Below are 24132 nucleotides of genomic sequence, written 5' to 3'. Positions count from 1 at the left end.
GATGACATCTATGTACCATAATATTTGATTATGACAATACTTAGATGGTTTACTTTATTACTATGATAATACTTGCATGATGAACATTATGACTTTGTTAGTACTTGCATAATGAAATCAGAAAACATAGGTGTCAAATTAGGAAGTACAGAAAAAAAACAAACTTGTAGGAAACTGAAAAATACACTACCAACTCCATCTCAGCACATCTCAAATGTGAGAAATGTCTCCATCACTTTATCTCCTGGATAAAATTCTTCAGACATTGTAAGTAGTGCCTAAATTAATAAACCCTTAAATGTGTGCAAAAATAAAAAATGAATTGTCTCTCCAGGCAGACAGATGCTTATAACCATTAGTATAGCATAATGTAGGAAATTTTCATATTCTGAAGCCACCTGACCTGTAAGCGATAACATGCTTGACTGACTTGAGGTTGGGGGACTCTGACCACCTACTAGACGTCCATACAGATGACCAATTTCCGTCCTGTGTGGAAGGCAATAAGGTTCAACTGGTAATGTGTAAAATACATGTAGGATTAAATATTTAATCAAACACTTACCATTAACTATCTATGAAAAGCTCAAAGAATGGACTTGGATGCTGCTAAAATATTCTCCTTACCAAAAAATTAACAGTATGGAGACAGCAATGGAAGAGTTGTAAAAAATTATATTCAGTATTACTACAACGTGAATTCATGTTCAACAAATTCAATTAATCAAAAACTGTGAGAGTAATGTACTTTTTAAAAAGTCTTTTCACTCATTGCAAATTTTCATGGCTTATAATGCAAGAATTTTGGGGTATAATTTCCATGGGATAGCACACTATGCAACCTTGTGCTAAAAATAAATGAATAAGCAAAACTATTCATGCTTTATTCTCTTCAAATTGTCTTCATTTTTTATTGTTGCAAGAACTTCATGGTAATGTCATTGTAATAAATTGTTATTACTGCCTTACTTCCAATGGATCCAAGTAAAAAGAAAAAACTTTCATTAACTGGGTTTGAGAACACTTAATTATAGTATGCCACACTGAAAAGCATTGGTTACTTTACAATTATATCTGAGCAATCTGAATTGTATACACTTTAAAGCCATGTTATATTTTAAACTTTAAATATATTTTGAGTATGGCTTGGCACTATCTAATTATCATGAAAGGTGACTGAAGGGGTCATCTGTTTTGACCATTCGCTCCACTGTGTTGTCTTTCAGTCAGTCAGTAGAGACGAAAATGATATAACACGAAAAATACCTAATATTGCAATTTATACTGTTTTGACATCACTAAAATGTGTCTATTCCATGAATCATGAGAAGAATTATGCACTCTGTAGGCTACAACACAGCATGATATATGTACTTCAAAATCAAGAAATAAAATTTTTCTTAATTTTGGTTTTATTTACACTTGAAACAGAACACTTATTTGGGACCCTGCAGAAGTACATCTTTTATCTTAATATAGCTTACCTCGGAAGTGTTGAACATTCAGGTACTTTATTTAGAAAGCCAGTGAAGGGTACCTCTGAAAAATTAAAAGATGAAACTTATAATTTATAATTATATCTTAAGCTACTTTTTTATGCACACACTATACAGAGACACTGATTAACATTGGCTTCTGATTAAAACTAAAAATTAACCCAGTAATAAGCAGAGCAAATTAAATGTTTTCTTACAACGTAACTAAGAATGATTTGAATGCATTATTTCATTAGTTGGTTGTCCTCAGAGTTAACGATGTTTTCGCCCTAATTCTAAACCACTATACTAAGCTAACAATTCAAAAAAATTCTATTATAAAAATGTAGTAATAAAAAACAATAAACGTAGACATACTAAACGATCTAGCCAATAATGCTGATGAATGGAACTTTAGAGGAATGTTTTTTTGTTTTTTTGTTTTTTGAATTTCGCGCACAGATACTCGAGGGCTATCTACGCTAGCCGCCCCTATTTTAGTAGTGTAAGACTAGAGGGAAGGCAGTTATATTTGGTTTGGTTTTTGGAATTTCGCACAAAGCTACTCGAGGGCTATCTGTGCTAGCCGTCCCTAATTTAGCAGTGTAAGACTAGAGGGAAGGCAGCTAGTCATCACTACCCACCGCCAACTCTTGGGCTACTCTTTTACCAACGAATAGTGGGATTGACCGTGACATTATACACCCCCACGGCTGGGAGGGCGAGCATGTTTGGCGCGACTCGGGCGCGAACCCACGACCCTCAGATTACGAAGCGCACGCCTTAACGTGCTATGCCATGCGAGGCCCTAGGCAGTTATACATCACCGCCAACTCTTGGGCTACTCTTTTACCAATGAATAGTGGGATTGATTATCACTTGTACACAAAATCTTAGTCAAATTTATTTGAAAAAAGTGTCCAATTTCAACTATTTCGTTTTTTTTAATGGGCTTTCTCATACGGTTAAAAGAGTACGCCAATTCTACGGCCTGTTTACGAAGTTCATTTTCCCCCCTTCATTTTTGCATATAATTTGATAGTGTTAATATAACTTAACACTTGCTAAGAAGTAGGAATTTCTATTTCCTCACTGTTTTTCCAAATTATTCATCTTCTGAATCTCTCACACTATTACCATTTTGCGATTCTATTATACATTTTAAATCATTTTCATCAGTTTCTGTTAAAACATTCTCATCAACGTTTACAAAACTTTCCGCGTTCACAGAATCATCTGCATCGATCTTCTAAATCAAAGTTTGGATTTCACTGGAATCATCATAACAAACTTCTTCTCCCCAATCTCCGCCATTATCAAGAATAAATCCACCGGTTCGAAAGCAGTTTATTACGCATTCATCTTTCACGTATTTGATTGAAGGACTTAAAAATGCAATTGCATCTAACACGTCAATTTTCATGGTCATTTCAGACGCTCCCTTACAGTTGTCCATACTTGCAATAATATGCTGAAGGATCAATATTCTGTATTTCAATTTTATACACTGTATAATTCCATTATCTAGTGGACCCTTGGGTAGTGGGTCAGAGCACGCTCTGATAAAGGAACAGTAAGGCGCTCCTTCCCTCCGCTAGCCCATGGGAGGTCCTTGGGCAAGACCGAGTACCCATATAGCCCCCCGTGTCAGGGTTACGATGAAGTCATGGAAGGCAGGTTGTGGATGAGTGCGAGGCAACTGACATAGTGTCATTAATGACGCAACACTCAATCTGGCCAGGCAGATGACTCCAACCTAAGGAACAATGGCTTGGCAGAACGGTCCTGTATGGACACTGCTCCTATAGCAAGTAATTGCAACCTACTATAGGTACCATTTTGCAAAGAAAAACCTATGGCAAGTGAAATCCAAAAAAGAACCAAGACTACAACTGAACCTTCTAGAAGAAGACGAAGAGCTGAAGAAGAAATACATCGTATGTGTGAAGAATAAATTTGATATCCTTGACAGTTTGAATACTGCTGAAGAAAAATGGCAAAAAATGAAGGAAAGCATCCACGAAGCTGCTAAAGAACATATTCCTACTACCAGAAAAAGAGTAAACAAAAAATGGATTACTCCAGAAATCCTTAATCTAATGGAGGAGAGAAGAAAAGCTAAACCTGATAAGGAAAAATACCAAAAATAAATAGACTTGTGAAGAAAAAATGCAATGTTGCCAAGGAAGAATGGATTAACACCCAGTGTACAGAGATTGAAAATAACAAGGTAAAAGACAGCAAATATATGCATAAGAAAATTAGTGAAGTGACAGGAAAGACTCCATCAGCAAAAACAGGATGCTTAAAATCTAAGAATGGAGAAATCTTGATGGATAAAAAAGATATACTTAACAGATGGTCAGAATATATTGGGGAACTATATAACGACAACAGAAGTCCAACCCCACTCATAGAAATAGACACAGAAGGCCTTCCAATTATGCTTGATGAAGTGGAACATGCAATGAAGAAGATACATAAAGGCAAAGCAGCTGGTCCAGACGACATACCCATTGAACTTTTGTTAGCCCTAAAAGAAGTGGGAATCCAGGAAGTGACAAAACTACTGAACACTATTTATGACACGGGTGAAATACCGGAAGACTTTAAAAAATCAGCCTTTATTGCATTGCCGAAAACGCCCGGAACAACTGACTGTGAACAGCACAGGATAATTAGTCTAATGAGTCATCTTACCAAGGTTCTTTTAAGAGTGCTCATGTCTAGAATGAGGAATAAGATAAGACCAGAGATTTCTAATACTCAGTTTGGATTTATAGCCGATAAAGGCACTAGAAATGCAATTTTCGCTCTAAACATGCTCATGGAAAGATCACTGGAAGTACAAAAGGATTTACATCTATGTTTTATCGATTATTCTAAAGCCTTTGACAAAGTGAGACATGGTGACCTATTCGACATGTTGTCAGACCTGAACATCGATGCTAAAGATCTAAGAATCCTTAGAAACCTTTACTGGCAGCAAATGGCAGCTATCAAAATTGAAAATGAATTGAGTGAATATAGACCAATTGAAAGAGGGGTGAGGCAGGGATGTGTATTTTCACCAGATCTTTTTAACTTATAGAGCGAAATAATCCTACGAAACATCAATGAACATCAGGGAGTCAAAGTAGGCGGATGCAATATCAACAACTTGCGCTACGCTGATGACACAGTCCTTATTGCAGACTCCAAACGAAATCTACAGACTCTCCTCACAACAACAGTAGACGAGAGTGAAGAAAAAGGCTTGCAGTTAAATGCAAAGAAAACAGAGTGCATGGTTATCTCAAAACAATCAATTACACCCACATGTAGCATAACTGGCAAGGACGTCAGAATAAAACAAGTCGAAAGCTTCAAATATCTTGGATATACTATAACATCCAATACAAAGAGTGACACAGAAATAAAGAAAAGAATTGCAATGTCCAAGGATACTTTCAATAAAATGAAGTCCATATTCACAAACAGGAACATAACAAATGTCACTAAAATTAACACCTTGAAATCATATGTATGGTCTGTTCTCTTATATGGCTGTGAGAGCTGGACACTGAACAAAGATACAGAGAAGAGATTAGAAGCTGCTGAAATGTGGTTCCTTAGAAGGATGCTAAAAATATCATGGACTGAAAGAAAAACAAATTTGGAAGTCATGGAACTAGCAGGATACAAAAGGTCCCTCATGAAAACTATAAGAAAGAGACAAATGGAATTTCTAGGACACATCTGTAGGAAGAATGGGATAGAGAAACAGATGCTATGTGGAAAAATAGAAGGGAGGAAAAGCAGAGGGTGTCAAAGAACTAAATATATCGCCAGCCTCAATAACTATGTCACCAAAAACTCAATGAGCAACATCGAGTTGATAAGGAGGATTGACAACAGAGAAGTCTGGCATGCCATGGTCGTCGATGTCTGCCGCAGATTTGATACATGAAGAAGAAGTGGCTGTACAACTGATGTTGTACTTGGACATAGAAATACTAAACGAATATTTGAAAGTTTATTTTTTGGGTGACAAGTTGCATTATCTAGGAAAAGTAGAATATTCTTATTTTCTTATTCCATTCTTTTGTTTAATTTGTTCAAAAATTCCTCAAATACAGCACTTGTCATCCACTTTATTATACCCTTTCCATTTCAAAGGAAGTTGATTCTTCCTTAAACTTTTGAAATAGAGCAGATTTTCACTTTTATCTGTTACCCATGGTCTTTCAAGTTTTCCATCAGCAAATGCAACAAAAAGTACAGTCAATAATTTAATCGAATAGCGACCCCCGAAATAATGACGTCAGAAAAATGAACATAATATATTTAGCCAATACTTACTTACAAAATGTCTGCGAATTAGTTAAACAAGAATTCATTAATATTTAAAGAAATTATTAATCAAATAACAAATTAATATTTAATCAAAAACATTTTTTCTACCTTACTTAGGTTCTGGGCTCGGCATGGCCAGGTTGATTAAGGCATTCGACTCGTAATCTGAAGGTCGCGAGTTCGAATCCCCGTCGCACCAAACATGCTCGACCTTTCAGACGTTGGTAAAAGATTAGTTCAAGAGTTAGCGGTGAGTGGTGATGACTATCTGCCTTCCCTCTAGTCTTACACTGCTAAGTTGGGACGGCTAGCGCAGATAGCCCTCGAGTAGCTTTGCGCGAAATTCAAAAACAAGCAAACAAGCACTCAGGTTCTAATCCTACTTGTTGATAGATGAGGTAGAAGAAAGATAGTTTTCCGTCTGCGTTGGCCCAGCATGGCCAAGCGTGTTAAGGCGTTCGACTCGTAATCCGAGGGTTGGGGGTTCGAATCCCGTTCGCACCAAACATGCTCGCCCTTTCAGCCGTGGGGACGTTATAATGTGACGGTCAATTCCACTACTCGTTGGTAAAATAGTAGCCCAAGAGTTGGCGGTGGGTGGTGATGACTAGCTGCCTTCCCTCTAGTCTTACACTGCTAAATTAGGGACGGCTAACGCAGATAACCCTCGAGTAGCTTTGCGCGAAATTAAAAATAAACAAACCGTCTGCGTTACGCAGGTTCCACCTTATAGAGGGCCTTTTATAAGAGAAATCTTAAGATAATGCTGCACAATTTTGATATTTCCGGCTTGTATAGGCTTCCGCTCTATGCAGTTTCCCTACGCATACATATATATATATATATACTCTTCAAAACAAGAAACGCAAAATAGATATTTTTGTTATTTTAAAGAGAAATATATGTAATAACGTTACAAGCTCAGAGTATGTGATGTTACACGTGTTAAGGCACTGATTGTCAGACCAAAATGACAATAAAAGTTGTGCACTTTGAAAATGGAGGAAAACATCGGATTTTTCGCCAAAACGCATGCGTGTCCAATAAATTTGTTTGAGAGATCTGCATGTCCTGCAAGTGCAACATGTGCAAAATCCCTATAAAAGTGACGGGTTCTCGGTTTCCATAGCTCAGTGTTAAGCCACCGACACGCAATACAGTTACGCCAAGACTGACTGAAGCACAACGCAACAACGCCATTGGTCTCTTGCAAGCAGGCGAATCTCGATCAGATGTTGCCAGAGCTGTGAATGTCCATCCAAGCACCATCACAAGGCTATGGAATCGTCACCAACAACATGGATCAACTCGTGACCGTCCACGATCTGGCAGACCTCGTGTGACCACGCCCGCACAGGATCGCTACATCCGGTTACGTCACCTTCGGGATAGGACCACCACTGCGACGTCTACTGCCTTAACCATACCAGGGCTGCGTAGGATTTCCGATCAGACCGTACGCAAACGTCTACGTCATCCTCACCCAGCAACATCGTCAAGCACGGCTGCAGTGGACTCGGGCACATCGGGTATGGCCTCATCGACGATGGAAGCATGTTTGGTTCAGCGATGAATCACGTTTTATGCTTCGTAGGCAGGATGGAAGGACCCGTGTTTACCGTCGCCGAGGTGAACGTTTTGCAGCAAACTGTGTGCAGGATGTTGACAGATTTGGTGGTGGCAGCGTCATGATGTGGGCTGCCATCGCCTACAATGCCAAAACAGACCTTTTGCACATTCGAGGGAATCTACGGCTTAACGATACGTCGACGAGATTCTTAGGCCACATGTGCATCATGGTGAACGTCAACGACGTTTTTCAACATGACAACACCCGTCCTCACACAGCCCGACTCACCACTGTCTTCTTGAGACACCACAACATCAACGTTCTTCCCTGGCCCTCCAGATCACCAGATTTAAACCCCATCGAACATCTTTGGGACAAGTTGGACCGACGTCTGCGACGGCGACAACCTCAACTGCAGACTCTACCTCAGCTTGCAGCAGCTTTGCAGGCTGAGTGAACAGCCATTCCACAGGATGTGATTCGTCATCTCATCGCTTCCATGGGCAGGAGATGCCAAACAGTTATTGATGTTCACGGGGGGCATACTCTTATTGACATTGAGTGACGTTAAACTTCACCTAGTGAGCGTGGACTTCGCCTTTGCAGACTTTGGATGTTCAGCAGTGAATGTGCAAAGTTTCACACATGTCATACAGAACTACCCGGAATAAAGTTGTTAACAATTTGTCTCATATTTTGCCTTTTGCATTTCTTTTTTTGAAGAGTATATATATACACCGTTGGCCAAAATCTTGAGGCCAATAAACATAAACTCAACCACTTGCTTGAATAGAGCTTCGAAAGATGAAAATAAGAAACGGAAAATAAAAAAAAACTTTTTTAGCATTTAATAGGGAAAATGTAAACACTATGAAATTAGCCTAAATAGTAGCTGGTCAAAAGTTTAAGACCATACTGAAACGAAGTGTTAATCTGTAAACACATAACGAAATTTAGTCATTTGTGTTCAAGCATTAGCGTTGTCAGCATCTCCCACTGACATATCCTGTGTTACATTGGTAAAAACATGGCAAAGGCTAAAAAGTTGACAGAGTTTGAACCTGGCAGAATTGTCGAGGTGCAAAAGCAAGGTCTCTCTTAACATGCCATCGCTGGTGAGATTGGGTATAGTAAAACTGCTGTTGCAAATTTCTTATAAGACCTTGAAGGATACGGACACAGAATGCAGCTCAAGAACAATAAGACAGCATCTACGAGAGAAAGGCTTTAAAAACTGTAAACGTCTTCAAAGGCCACGCCTCCTTCCACATCACGTAACAGCTCGGTTAAGCTTTACCGAGAAGCACCAAACATGGGACGTAGAAAAGTGGAAGAAGGTTTTGTTCTCTGATGAGAAATAATTTAACCTGGATGGTCCAGATGGTTTCTAACGTTAGTGGCACGATAAGAATATCCCACCGGAAACATTTTCTACACGACAAAGTGGAGGAGGTTCCATCATGATCTGGGGTGCTTTCTCCTTCCATGGAACAATGGAGCTTCATGTTATACAAGGGCGTCAAGCAGCAGCTGGCTACATTGGCATGTTGGAGAGAGCATCCTTATTGACTGAAAGCCCTCGCTTGTGTGAAAATGATTGGATCTTTTAGCACGATAACGCTGCAATCCACAATGCCCACAGAACAAAGGAGTTTTTCATAGTGAATAACATGATTTTTTTGAACCATCCAACATGTTTGCCTGAACTGAACCCCATTGAAAGTGTTTGCGTGTGGACGGCAAGGGAAGTCTATAGAAATAGACGTCAGTTCTAAACAGTGCATGATCTTCGTGAAGCCATCTTCACCACTTAGAATAACTTTCCAGGCAGCCTTCTGCAAACGCTTATATCGACAATGCCAAAACGAATGTTTGCAGTTATTCGCAATGACAGCCGTGCAACTCACTACTGAGACTTCTTGTTTGGCATTTCCTACGATGTTTAGGACTTCTTTTTGGTATGGTCTTAAACTTTTGACCAGCTAGTATTTAGGCTAATTTTATAGTGTTCACATTTTCCTATTAAATGCTTAAAACGTTTTTATTCTTATTTTCCATTTTCTTATATTCATCTTTCGAAGCTCTACTCAAATAAGTGGTAGTGTCTAACAACGCAAAATGTATATTTTGTCTTTATGTTCATTGGCCTTTCGATTTTGGTCAGCAGCATATATGCGTCTTCACATATGTTACAGTGATTTGATAGACTACGGTTTGGTGAGGCAAATTTGTCTTGCTCCGTTTTCTCTAGCGTAATATGGTTTTTGACACAATTTGTTTGTGAGAATAAGAAATAAACTACCGTATTTTACGCCTTGTAAGGCACACTTTTCTTTAAAAATACCTTTAAATATCCCTATGAGTTTTTCAAGACAAAAGTGATTGGTTAAGGCAAGAGGTTATCATAGGGTCTACTCGTAATCTCATTACTTACTAATTACAAGTAGTTTCAATAGCATAAAACCTTCAATTTAACTAATACTGTCGATATATTTTGAAGAGTATGGAATATCTGACTGTATTTACTCAGTAAGTTGAAAAAAAATTCAAGGCTACATCAAGGTGTTGGTTGCTGAGTCAAAATATTTCTTAGAATTATTTTTCCAAAATTAAGGTACGTCTTCTATGATATAGCGTCTTGCAAGGCATAAAATACGGTAATATTTTAAGCCTATTAATCTAGAATAGTATGGGTAGTGAATAATAATCATTACGTTAGTATTAGGCCTAATGATCTAGATAAGTAAGGGTAATAAATAATAATAACTACATTAGTATTAGGCCTATTGATCTAGATAAGTGAGGGTAATAAATATTAATAATTACGTTAGTATTAGGCCTATTAATCTAGATAAGTAAAATATGGTAACATTATGTTAATTGGTTGAGATTGTTTAATGGTTTTACGAATCTTAGTTGTGATCGTGTTGTTTGTGAAAGGAACGTTCATTGTGGGTGTTTTCGTGTATGTTTTTTATGTTTCGGGGTTGCTGTTGTAATGTTTTTTTTTTGTTTGCGTGTGTGATTTAAAAACAGTGTTGATGTAATATTCGAGATAATTGTTTTATGATGGCAGTGCTTAAGTCATTTTATGTTGTTTGTATAGCATTTTCAGTGTAGCAGTTTCTATTTATTCGCTTTAATTATCTTGTTATTGTTTCTCCATTGATTTGTAATTGAGAAATATCGACTTGTTTACATATTTTTATGCATGCAGTTCTGTATTTGTCTGTCTTGGATTTTCAGGGCTATGTCCACGAATGTTAAGAATCCTTCTCTGTTGGGTAATTTTTAGTGTGAACTTGACTGACATGTGGATGTTGTTTAGGAAATAGTAAAACTGCTGTAGTGTTTCTTTTCTATGATTCCATATATCAAATATGTACCACTCTGCTGGTATTAAAACTGTTTCTTCTCCGTACGTTTGGTTTGGTTTTTGGAATTTCGCACAAAGCCACTCCAGGGCTATCTGTGCTAGCCGTCCCTAATTTAGCAGTGTAAGACTAGAGGGAAGGCAGCTAGTCATCACCTTCCACAGCCAACTCTTGGGCTACTCTTTTACCAACGAATAGTGGGATTGACTGTAACTTATAGCGCCCCCACGGCTGGGAGGGCGAGCATGTTGGGCGCGACTCGGACGCGAACCCGCGCCCTCAGATTACGAAGCGCACGCCTTAACGCGCTAGGCCATGCCAGGCCCTCTCCGTACGTGTAAAGGACTTTCGTTTCTTGTGTATGCATGAAGATTATAGCAAATGTGACTGCTCCTCTGTTACCAATTGTTTGTTACTCCCTTCTTGTGTTTGTACAAAGTGTCACCAAATTTAGAATAACTGTTCTGTAGGACAAAGCTGAGCATTGTACGGATGGTTATCTTATATCGCGTTATACATTTGTTGCTCAGCAACATGAAATAAATGCCACAGCTTTTCTGTATATTAGAAGTTATTAATCTAACTGACTTTTACCAATAATTATCCTGCGAATACGCCACGAATTAATTAATTAATTTTAATTGCTTCACAAAATAATTTACCAACGTTTGACTGCTTTCTGCATTTTGTTGTCAAGCTGGCTTTCACAAAAAAAAAAAAAAAATTATTTCATTTAGTTATGGTTAGTTATGTAAGGTTAGGTAAACTGAGGGGGAGGGGGTAATATTTGCCCTATAGTTTTTGATGGGCTCTACGCCAATGAAGATATAACACAGTAAATGGTAAGAAGTAAAAAATCAAATCAATACACGAATTTTACAACAAATAGCTATAATTTTGATACTCTTAAGAAAAAGTACACCATGATAAATGTAATAAAAGAAAAAACAACAACAATATATTAATCATTTCGGCCCGGCATGGCCAGGTGGTTAAGGCATTCCACTCGTAATCCGAGGGTCGCGGGTTCGAATCCCCGTCACACCAAACATGCTTGCCCTTTCAGCCGTAAGGGCATTATAATACGACGGTCAATCCCATTATTCGTTGGTAAAAGAGCAGATCAAGAATTGGCGGTGGGTGTTGATGACTAGCTGTCTTCTCTCTAGTCTTACTCTGCTAAATTAGGGACGGCTAGCGCAAAGCTACAGTTCAAAACAAACCCAACCCATTAAACATGTCATAATGTGTATTAAGGTAAATAATCAAAAGTTTATCATTGTGGTTTTTGTTTCGCTGCTATAATAATTAATATTTCATGGTTGATCTTCGTACTACAAAACTGTTCCAACTACAAAAATTTTTCAATAGAATAACCTAGTTCCAACCAGATCCAAAACAGTATATCACATATGCTGAAACAGTAAAGATTGTGGGAGAAAAGTTATAATTACAAGAAAAAACATGGCCCGGGTATGGCCAGGTGGTTAAAGCACTCGACTCGTAATCCGAGGGTCGCGGGTTCGAATCCCTGTTACACCAAAATATACTCGCCCTTTCAGCCGTGGGGCCGTTATAATGTGCGATGAATCCCACTATTCATTGGTAAAAGAGTAGCCCAAGAGTTGGTGGTGGGTGGTGATGATTAGCTGCTTTCTCTCTAGTCTTACACTGCTAAATTAGGGCAGCTAGCGCAGATAACCTTCATGTAGCTTTGTGCGAAATTCGAAAACAAACAAACAAGTAATTTAAGCTACAGATTTTTCTGCCAAGTTTGGATAAAATTTAAATTAGTAGAAGCAATGTAACACGAGAAAACACTTTTGGGACCAGGTAAAATAGTTGATGTAAATAAAGTTACACAAACTCATATAATTATGAAGCATAAAAATCTCTGTGCATGTCTGTCTGTTTGTTCATTATCTAATTTCTCCAAGGTTACTGGGTCAAATTCAACCAAACTTTGTGAGGTGATAGTTTGAAGCAAGTGACATGTTACTGGGTATTCGTAACTTCTCCATCCCCGTTATTGATGTTACTGAGCACATATTATATTTGACGTTAGTTAATATTAACTATACTCGTATATAGTGTCACATTCTTACAACAAACAAACAAAAACCTTTACGAAATTTTTCATTTTCCAGTGCTAAAATCAGGGTTTTTGATTACATTTGATGAATACAATAGATAGTTCAATGTGGCTTTGTTATAATAAAAACACACACATCAAATTTTATATTAGGCAATATGCACACAGTGTCGGAGAAGGCACACAAACGTCTTATATATGTCAGTGCGCTAGCACTTTTTGTAGAGGAATGTATTAAAACATGGCCACCAATACCGTAATAATACACAAACGTAGATGAATTGATACGGTAACAGCTACCATAACGTGGAGATGCATACTCATTTCTTGAGTTATATCCACTTTCTTCTTTGACCCTTGACCTTACAACTTCATCCCATAAGACACTTTTGAGGCCAATGACTACCAGTTATTTAATAACGTAAAATACCAAAGAAGAACATTAAGAGGTGGGTGTCCACCGCCAACTCTTGACCTACCCTTGTACCAACGAATAGTAGGATTGATCGTTACATTATACGCCCCCACGGCTGAAAGGGCGAGCATGTTTAGCGTGACGGGGATTCGGACCCGCGACCCTCAGATTACGAGTCGAGTGCCTTATCCACCTGGCAATGCCGGGCCTTATACAAAGCGATCTTAACTATTTCACAGTGTACAGGGTGGCCCGTAAGTCCCTACACATCCATATATCTTATGTATCCAGTGTATCTGTGTGCTGTCCCTTATTATCGCTGCATAATATTATGCGACGCCATGTTCTATGAGGCATTTTCCTCAACATAGCAGGGATTATTGTTCCAAATGCCGCGGTAACAGCTGCCTTCAACCCATCATGCGTAATTGAATATAACGTAATAACATACGGATGGGTTGGGACTTTCGGGCCACCCTATATATCCTGATTTAAGTATTGAGTTCTTGAAGTGTATACAAAAATATTTGGTGAGATAATAATAAATACTGTAACAATACGTTATGTTATAAATAAATTGTGAAAGTTAGGATTTCTGTATTATTTATCATAACATGCACTCACATGTTTTCTTCAGTTCACAACCTGAACACAGGACAAATATCTCAGCTTGTGTGTGTATGTGTAGATATACATGTATATCTATTAACGCAAAAAATACTTTACAGTCTGGGTGACAATTTACATAATAAAAAAATGATTAATATTAAATATCTAATTAACCAATTAAGTAAATAACTCATGAGAATAAGCAATAAGTTAAAATGATATATGTATATTTAAATGTAAATTAATAAACACAAGTATATTTCGTATTCTTTTGAAATATTAACACGTAAGAATTCATCAGTTACTTTAGAGAATTTACCTTTCAATGTTATATATGTTTTTAGTGTTCAGTTAAATACGTTTTTTTGTTGTTTTTTTACATAAATGAGATAACAGTAATATCTTACTGATTTTATAATCTTGAATCTGTATAGAAAATGTTTACAATTTAATACACTAAAGTACACACACTAATGATCAGTATAATAGTAAATGTGACATGTTCAGGCGTTTGTTTCTTACTTTCCGTCACATTCAGTGTTTCAGGAGTTGGTGGGGTAAATGAAATAGTAGGAATACTAGAAGAACTGTCAGTTGAAGGGGACCAGATAGAAGCATCTTCCCCCACAGAGTCACCCTGGAACATGAAAACATGCTTTGTAACCTATGTTCTCATACTGACATTACTTTTCATTTACATCTGTTTACAATCAAAGAAAATATTTCCTATTTTTGTGCTTGAATGAAAATGAAGATAAAAAAAAACTTTACTTTGCCTTTTACAGTGAATCAAAACAATTGAATAATTTTCAAAGCCTAATTTAAATGATAAAGTTTGTCTTTCTAACAACAAAATTTACATGCCTAAATTGTGTTATCACTCTACATTACTGTTTCTTGGTTATATAAACTAAAATAAAATTTATTTATAAAACACGAGTTTTGTGTTTTTTATCAGATAGCTTAAGTCCTCTAAACGCCACTGCCCTTAGTATTTATGATAACAGCAAGAGAATTACTATGTGTATTAAATAATTTATTTGAACTATCACCACATTTCCGTTAGGCTTGTTTAAAATTAGTACACAAGCTTTTGGTTCAATTACCTAAGCCTTTTACAGGTGTGAGACGTTTTATTATTATGATTGGATTTAAGCAGGCTCTATAATGTATCCCTTTAAAATAACAACAAACACAGAACATTTAGATAATTAGACATACTGGAGAGTTTGGATCTTACTGAACTTTAAATTTTTGTCACAAAATTATCTAGAACATTAAAAGTATTGTGGATTCACGTATAACTGTAAACATCCAGTCATAACACACTGTTCATACCATTTCAGTGTGTTAGTAAGACTAAAACTCATTTAACTTCTCTGGCAGAATTAGAAAAGATCATTGAGCTTCAATGAGCTACACGTATATGTTTTTAAAAGTTCATAAAAGGTATATTCATGTCAAATGTTTTAATGGATTTCAGTAGTTTCTACATAAGTATAAAAAGAATTACAATTTTTGAACTTACATTTTGAGGAGGTGTGAGATTATTAAATGTTGGAGTTTCCTGATAAGGAACTTCTTCAAGCGAACCTGGTCTAGGTATATGAGAGCTGCTCCAACAGTGATCAGGCGATGCTGAAATAAGTTTGTTAAATTAACCACTTAGTTCAGTAGCAGATAACTTGAGAACTGTTGTGGGGAGAGTAGCTCATTATATTTATAAAGTGCAGTTAACAGAACTGTTCTGTAATTATGGAATCTCACCAAATACCAAAAATTTAAAGTATAAATTATTTAAATGCATTTAACTCTCAGTAAGTTCTTTTTCTGCATACAACAATGTTGTTGATATATTTTCATGTAAGTTTTACTTTTCTGTTCTTTTGTTAATGTCACTGTAGCTGTTAGTATTGGTTATATTCACTCCTATACTGAAGGTGGACGGAAGTTATGTTTTCACACTTGTGCACGTGTTTGTCAGCAAGGTTTCTGAAACACTTGAAGAATTGATTTGGACAAAAGTTGGTATACATGTGAAATGTGACCCATCTTATTAGTGATTAGTTTATGGAAGGTCAAGTTTATGAAAATCCAACAAAAACCTATCTGTTACCATGGGAACCAATTTTTCACAGTATATTTTGCTCTATAACATAAAAAAAGAAAGAAAAGGATTTTGATGCAGCATGGTGGACATATGCAGAATATTATTCATCATTTTCCTGCCAAAAATGGTCCACTTCCAGTAATAACAATGGACATACATGCACATGTTCCAATGTTTTTTGAGGGCTGAATGTGATCCACACTGCTTGGCAGAGATATGTACCCCATTGAGTGCCCCTCTAGATCAACAAATTTTAATTTATTTATCATAAGACTTAATTTGGACTCTTAGCATATTACATGGACATAGAGCTATTTGTTAAAATTACCCTTCTTAACTGGTCAAATCACATGAGAAATATTCTTGGAATTATGGCCAAAAATGTATCTAACAGTAAAGTCATCCAACTGTCAAAACAAGGCATTTTAATCTTGTAAGTGAGAACGTATTATAATCACCATAATAAATTACCTACTTTCACTATTTGGTTGTAGTCTGAGTTAGGTAACTAGGTAAAACTTAATATTCATTAGCTACAATTCAGAAAAGAACAAAGTGAAAAAACCTGTCATTGACATGCATGTCTATATAGAGCAGTAATGTATTGTGTTGATTTTCATGGATATATAGTAGAATGACTTTGGAGTGTATCTACCAGTAATCCCATGCTCTTTCCTTTACAATAATTGGATATTAATTTGTTTTCTTTTGATAACAGATTTATACATCAGAAATATTCAACAGAGGTACTAAAGAGACTTTCAGATGGATAATGAAATTTCCACAAGGTATGAAATATCCTCTATATCACAGGTATATATATTTTATCAAAATTATACACATGTAAAACACAAAGTTCAAGGAAAAGGAAATGCAAAATTATATCAAATGTTCCACATTATTTTTAGTAGTTATTTGAGTTATTTTCCAGTAATAGTTTCAAGTATTTAAATTTAGACTACTGAAAACATTAAACAGTTATCTGATGCTCACCTAAGTAATAACACCAGTACAGCCCATAAAAGGAAAGTAGACAGGTAACTTCTACTGGGCTTGGACATTCAAGGAGCTAAGACAGTAAACATTAGGCTTTTGGCTTATGCAAATGTATTTATGTGTATAAAACATAAAAACCCATGTGGGTTCCATTGAAAGGCATTTAACCCCCAGAACACTTAAAACTGCAAAGATGCATTTTAAAGTATATCCCATAATGCCTCAAACAAACAATATTTTCTCAGCCTTGTACCCATGGCTTTGAATCTAGCATGATCAATTTCATAAGCTCTTTAAACACATATTTCTAAACTATTTATGCACTATGTACTTTGTTGGATCACTAATAACAAAACTCCCATAAAAAATGTAAACAATACAAAATCTGTCTAAGCAAGGAGTGCTGGGTTTCTTTTGTAGTTTACAAAGAAAAGAGAATGTTTTCACTCAAATAGTTTTGGTCAGTTGTTTTAAAACTTAGTACTGCAGCAGGAAAATGCAGAATTGTCCTAACAATGTGTTTGTGTGTGCATGTGTTTTCTTACAGCAAAGCTACATGGGGTGATCTGCTGTGTCCACTGAGAGGAATCAAACCAATAATTTAGGGATTGTAAATCTGAAGACTTACAGCAGTCCATCAGGGGACAGTTCTAACAAAAATTTTCACCAAGGCAATTATACAATTAAAATAGCCTAATGTTTAAAAATAACTTTTTTTTTTGTTAGTGCATTTAACATTTATTTAAAAGTTAAATTAAGGAGTTATGTTTAATGCTTAGCTTCTCATTTTCAAACTGAATTCCTCTATAACAATTTATTATACAAATATTTAGAATAGAATCATATAAATAAACCAATTAGTAGCTTTGATTTACCATGTTTTGGGGAAGAAAAATTTAACTGGACGTTAGTAGATTGACTATTTGCAGAAATACAGTCTACTACATTGAATAACATGTTGTTGTGATATGTCTGTAACTTTTCAGTTGAAGAACAAGGCCTAACTGTAGTTGGTAATGTTTTTGAGCTAAATGGTACAGCATAATGAAGCTCTGATTCTTTCCGAAGCACCAAGTCTGAGTCTGTGTGGTCGACTTCTTGATTAAAAATATTGATTTCACTCTTTTGTTCATTGTACATGCAAGAACCTCCATAATCACAGTCGTTGACAATGAAATCTTGAACACTGCAACAAGAACCTTGTGAATCAGAAACATGAACTTGAAACTGCCATGGACTTGTGTAAGGATCTTGTTGTCCAAAGCCATTAATAAAAGACTTTTGCATATCACAATAGCAGTCTTTATTCTTACATCCATTAACTCTTGATAAATGATTGACCATCTTGGGTTCCAAACCAATGCGACAACTGTTTTGGTAACCAGAAGTTTTGTTCACAGAATCTACTTGGTAATCCATCTGGTTACTTTCATTGACCCCTAATGACTTGAAGTCAATTTGGGAATCTAGTTTCTCAGAATTCTGGTTATGTGCTGTTTTGTTAGAATTTCTTTTATCAGGTTCTTTAATAACTTCTGTTTGGAAATTTGTTTGGTCAAGAATCTCCACTGAATATGGACTGGTGACTGAAGAAGAGTTTCCTGGTTTCTGATAATGCCTGATGAAGTAACAATCAACATTTTACCATTGATTTTACAATTCTTTAAGTAAATACTTCTTCAATGATATACTTTAAGGTTAGTAGAATTTTAAGTATCATAAATTAATACAGTTTTAAAAGCTATTGAATTGTTTTATAGACTATGCATTTCTTTACAGCATAGATAAAGAAAAATAGAATGGATCAAACAATGTATAAATAACAACAATGACACTGCTACAAGATTCATTCAGTATAAAAATACAGCTCTCTAAATATTCATAAATACCACAGGCTTGTGAGGGTTTTATTGTCTTAAAAGTTTTCCATATTCTGCAGTAATTCTTGTACACTTAATCCAAAAATGATATTCATTTTCCTCCATCATGTACAGATTATAAAGTTTATTTCAGCTTAAATTTGCCAGATAAAAGCGTTTTAACAAATTTGTAAATATTTGCATTATGCTTTAAAGTTTCAAAAACTAAGGATAGAAATAGGTGACATTGTTACCATATAACAAAATATACTTATGATTTAATAATGCTTGGGCCACTAGAAACCATTATGAAATTTCTTTATTCAAGGGTCATTCTTTAAAAATAACTACATGCAACGTTTGATGCAAAGCCAAAGGAGTTTGTCTATTCGACAGAGAAAAACCAAAATTTGAAACTTACCTAATTTGAACCATTTCTTCATCTTTGCATTTTTCAGGAGAAGGATTTCTTGTAAACTGAAATATGTGATTTGCTGATATGCTCAGGTTTAAAGAATCACAGTTACTTGAAACATCCTCATCACTGGTGCTGATATAAAGTGGTTCAAAACTGCCAGATCTCTGAATAAATAAAATGAAAATTAACACATCTTCTTCAAACTACTTGCAGGTATCAGTTCTTTAAAATGACTATCATTATGAATAATTCCAGATCATTGTTAAAAAACATTTAAAAAATTATATTCTATACTATATACTTTTATCAAGTAACTCTGAATTAGAATTTTATGTAATGTAATAAATAAGCTTCAATGTTTATTTAAGTGAAATAAATGAAAAGTTTGTGTGGTGTAAGTACATTTGCTGGTGAAACATGATTATAATCAGTTTAATATTAGGCTTACAAGCAAAAGTATCTGTCCCCTGTGATGGGAAAAATTTAAGTTAATCTATCAATTTAAACTGATTCATGGACGTTAAAATGATTAATTTTGTCACACTCGTGGTTTTAATTAGAGCCAAAGCTCAGAACAACTTATACCATCCACAGTAAAAAATAATAATTGTTAATTTCAGTCATGCTAAGAGCTATTCAACAGTAACTTACTGTAAATGTATAATTTTATTATTCATGTCACATTTTGAAATATGAATGATAGTGTGGTTATTTCCTAACAATTTGATGTGGAATGTCATGTTTGTAAAATAAAATTTGGCATCAAATTATTCGTGTCTGTTTTTCCATCATTTACAGTGGTCACAATGTTATTTATATAAGACAGCTATTTCTTAGAACAGAAATTGTTATTATGTGAACACCTTCACTGATTAAATGTGTTTACACTTAATTATATTTGTCACAAGACAACAGTATCAAGCTTACTGTCTTATAACAAATATAAATAAATAAATGTACACTTATATATACATAAACAAAAACCACAGAAATGTCAAGTTATGATAACAATAAACCCACTCAAAGTAAAAATGTATTCTAACAATGGTTGGTATGGGTATTAAAAACTTTAATTAAAATAAAGTACAGAACAACATTTTGATATTCTCAGGTAATCTTCATTTTAAACTAGTTCTTTGGTTTAAATAAAAATAGCTCAATTGGTGAGTAGAGACTATAAATTACTAGCTGTTGAAGAACAAATGATCAAACTTAAAACATTTACAAGTCTGAGTATGGAGTATGAGAGTTCATGATGTTCTCAATTATGAGGCTTACAAAACACTGTCTGTAGTCCAGGACTCATGACAATTTAGTAGGGTCACACAGTCTTATTTGCAATATGCATTGTAGAGAGTACACAACATTTGTTAAGTTTACAGTGCACTTGAGAATTTGATGCAATAAGTAAGAGGTGTATCAATAGAGAAAAAATTTTAAAATAATATAACACACTAAAGATTATTCCTTCAGTGACTGCCTTTTAGTTTGTTCATGCAATGCTTTAATTAATTCTATCTGAGTCTACTTGTTTTAGTGTCAGAATATATAAACTGTTTAGGTTATGTTTTTATGTAATGTTTTGTATTGTTTGTTAAAAGAGTTTGTGATAATGTAATGATGATGCAACATTTATAACCTTTGTGCAGTGTTGAAAGAAACAATATGTTATGTTTTTATGCAATGTTTTGTATTGTTTGTTAAAAGAGTTTGTGATAATGCAATGATGATGCAACATTTATAACCTTTGTGCAGTGTTAAAAGAAACAGATTGAAAAAAAAATCATAGAGTGCATATATTAACTTGTAAATTATTAAGTCATTACAAATGCAGTTAGTGAATCAGTCAGTATACTTTAAGTGGAGTAATTAGTTAATGTTTTACTACATTATCAACTGATTTAGAAAGTGTGTTAGTCAGATAGTTGTAAGTCAAATTATATATGAGAGAAAATTTCATAAATAACGGATTAAGACTTATTTGTTAATATTTAAGTTGAAACATTATTTATGAAGTCAGGCCTACCAGTGAATGTAACCTTTATAGAAATTATTGAAGAAACTAATTAACTCATTACATTTAAGTGTACTGGACTTTGCATTATTTTTTGATTAATCAGAAAGAACTTGTCCACTGATAAAAACATTACTTAAAATAATTAATTCTTTACCATGGTAAAACATATAACGTTTAAAAACTGAGGAACTAATAGAAGTACATTTTTTGTTATATTTTAAAAACTGTTGCATAATACATGAAACTGAAAATGAGGAAAGATATTATAGGTGTGAAAGCCATAATGGGTCACTTAAAGATAGTGTTTAAAAAACACTAACACTTTAATATAATCACTCATCACATATGGAGGTTACAAGGAAGAATACTGAATCAACTGTGAATATTATTATGTGTCCTTTATGTTAATACAAGCAACATTCGTATATCTTGAATGCATTTTGCTAAACAAACAACTGACTTATTATATATGTATTACACACACATAGGATATATGTGATTGGTTAATAAAAAACTAGTTTAAGGTGAAATGTTTATAAGACTACATTTCTTGCTACTGTTCATCAGTATAATGGTGTATTATTTCTCACCTGAGGAAGAGAAATTTGCATCATTGATGTTGATGAAGCTATGTCATTTACATCAGGAGATGACAGAGTTTGGTGTTTTTTAGCTTGAAAGTTTTTGAGTTCAGAAATTAACTGCTGCTCACGTAACAGCTGTTCCTGTTTTCTTGGCCCTTCTAACTTTAGAAGGTACATATGCCACTTTTTATGAAACCACTTGTTGTCATTTGAAACTAAATGTCTGAAATTACAACAGTGATGGAAACTCTTTGACAAGATAAGAAAAACTAAGAAATATTCAGCATAGATGAAACAAACTAATTTTGAACTATTAATGTAATCTTTGTTTTTAACAATATAACAGAAAATTTATATAATACACAAAAAAGTCGGTTGGGAATGAGGAATTTAGTATAACTATCATATTAATGGCCAATACACAAGTCACACACATGGTTATATATATATATAATTTATAATGATAGCTTGTTGGATCAATAATGCATTCACATAAAGCAGTATGAACTAAATTAAGGTTTTTGTTCAGAAAAAAAATTAAATACATGTGTAGGGTTTCTAGATAGACTGCTATTATTTTAACATTGAAGAAAATAATATTACTTTTCTTGTTTTTTTTGTCAATTTTTTAGATATCAGAACTGAGCACTGATGAATGTGAAGAACAGATTTCGATTGAATGTCTTTGATACTTCATCAATTTTGAGGGTGGACATTTTGAACATATCATGAAAACATGTATAGACATTCAATTTTTAAGGTATCTTGTATATTCATTAGCAGTGGTGTAAGTAAAGTACTGACCCATTCGCTGGAAGATTTTGCAATGAATTCTTGGGTGAGCTCTCATGGATTCTTCTGGTGATGCCATATGATTTCTTAGTAGCTGTATTTTCATCTAGTAGACTGTGGGCAGAACTTTGGGCTGAGTTCAAAAAGAGAGGTTTGTGGGCATTCTTCAAGTAACTTTTGTATGGCTGGCCAGACTCATGGTCAAAAATTGCTGTTGGAGTCTTTCTCAAAGTGTTATCTACCTTTTCACTGTTTACTTTATCCTTCTCAGTGAAAACATAACACTGGCTTGGCACTGCAGCTAGTCTGTTATGTTTTTCTGTATAAGTAGGACTATTCAGTGTGGAAGGAAAAGAAATCAGACTTTGATATTGGGCACTTTTAGTAAGCTGTGGATCTGGTAATGTTTCAGTGACTTCAAGCAAATTTTTCATCAATTCATCCAGCTCAGCTTGCTGTGACTCAATGGTTGATTCATTTTTTTTTCTTTCTTTCTCAATCCCAGTATGCTGTCTGTGTTTTTTTGATCCTAATATAAAAGTATAAAATCTTTGTTAGTAATTTTGAATGTTTTTTTCCTAATTATTTGTTCATCCTTGAACTACGACACCTTTGTCCAAACAAAACAGCACAATTAAAACCCATAATTAATGTACAGTTATGACATCTTTGATTATAAATTGTTCAATAAAAGCCACACACATTCAAATAAAAATACTAAAAACAAAAATACTTTGATGGTTTAATGTTACTGAAAGCAGTAATATTCAATTTAGTATAGTGTAGAAGTAATGTCAAATAAGTTGAAATGCTTTACAGTTGCAATGTTGAAGAATCAACAGAATAAGAAGACAAATAACATAGAATGATGCAGTAGCTGTTAAGTTCAACACTACTGAACAAGTAACATTGTGCTATTTTCAGATTGTACTGACTAACTTTAACAGTGACAAACAGGTTGCTGAATAATGATAGGTTCTTCATATAATATACTGCAATATGATCATATGCATTTAGGGTAACTGAGTTCATGTAGAAAAGATAACTGCATAATTTCACATACTGAGACAAAAGGTACTACTCTAGGTGAATGGCACAGAACAATAGATAGTTGAACAAAAGAAACTTGAATAATGAGTTATGTGGAAATTGCAAATATTTGCATATATAAAAAAACTGGACATTTCCTATATTAACAGAAATCTCTTAAAACCTACATATATGCTTATATTGTACAGTATAAGGAAGACAATGAAAAAGACATACAAGTGAAGAGGTGAAAACATGCACACACTCAAATATATATAACAGTACATACATTGTAACTTACAACAATGAAGTAGTGATGTAATATAGTACGAATATAGAGAAAAAAAAAAGTGCTAGGGTTTTAAAAATGTTAACCGAAATCTATTTTAAGTATTTCTCAAAAAGTGATTATACAAAAAAATATTTGGTTTTTGTGCACACAACCAGAAAAAGAGAC

General features: G+C 34.7%; 1 protein-coding gene across 11 annotated transcripts in view; it reads right to left on the bottom strand.

Moving 5' to 3' along the window:
* The window catches only part of LOC143247287 (tensin-3-like), a 101355-nt gene that overhangs the window by 13389 nt on the left and 63834 nt on the right, over positions 1-24132 (bottom strand). For all 11 annotated transcript variants that reach the window (XM_076495059.1, XM_076495060.1, XM_076495057.1 and 8 more), the window contains 8 exons: positions 22659-23175; positions 21861-22077; positions 19257-19417; positions 17852-18594; positions 15399-15508; positions 14393-14507; positions 1485-1539; positions 404-489 (listed from right to left, as the gene is read on the bottom strand). In XM_076495059.1, the coding sequence (XP_076351174.1) occupies positions 404-489; positions 1485-1539; positions 14393-14507; positions 15399-15508; positions 17852-18594; positions 19257-19417; positions 21861-22077; positions 22659-23175 (2004 nt within the window). The remainder of the gene's footprint in view (positions 1-403; positions 490-1484; positions 1540-14392; positions 14508-15398; positions 15509-17851; positions 18595-19256; positions 19418-21860; positions 22078-22658; positions 23176-24132) is intronic.

Source organism: Tachypleus tridentatus, chromosome 3 (assembly GCF_004210375.1).
Source record: "Tachypleus tridentatus isolate NWPU-2018 chromosome 3, ASM421037v1, whole genome shotgun sequence".
Lineage (NCBI taxonomy): Eukaryota > Metazoa > Arthropoda > Merostomata > Xiphosura > Limulidae > Tachypleus > Tachypleus tridentatus.
The sequence above is the reverse complement of the archived record's forward strand: the minus strand, read 5'-3'. Positions and strand labels throughout refer to the sequence as shown.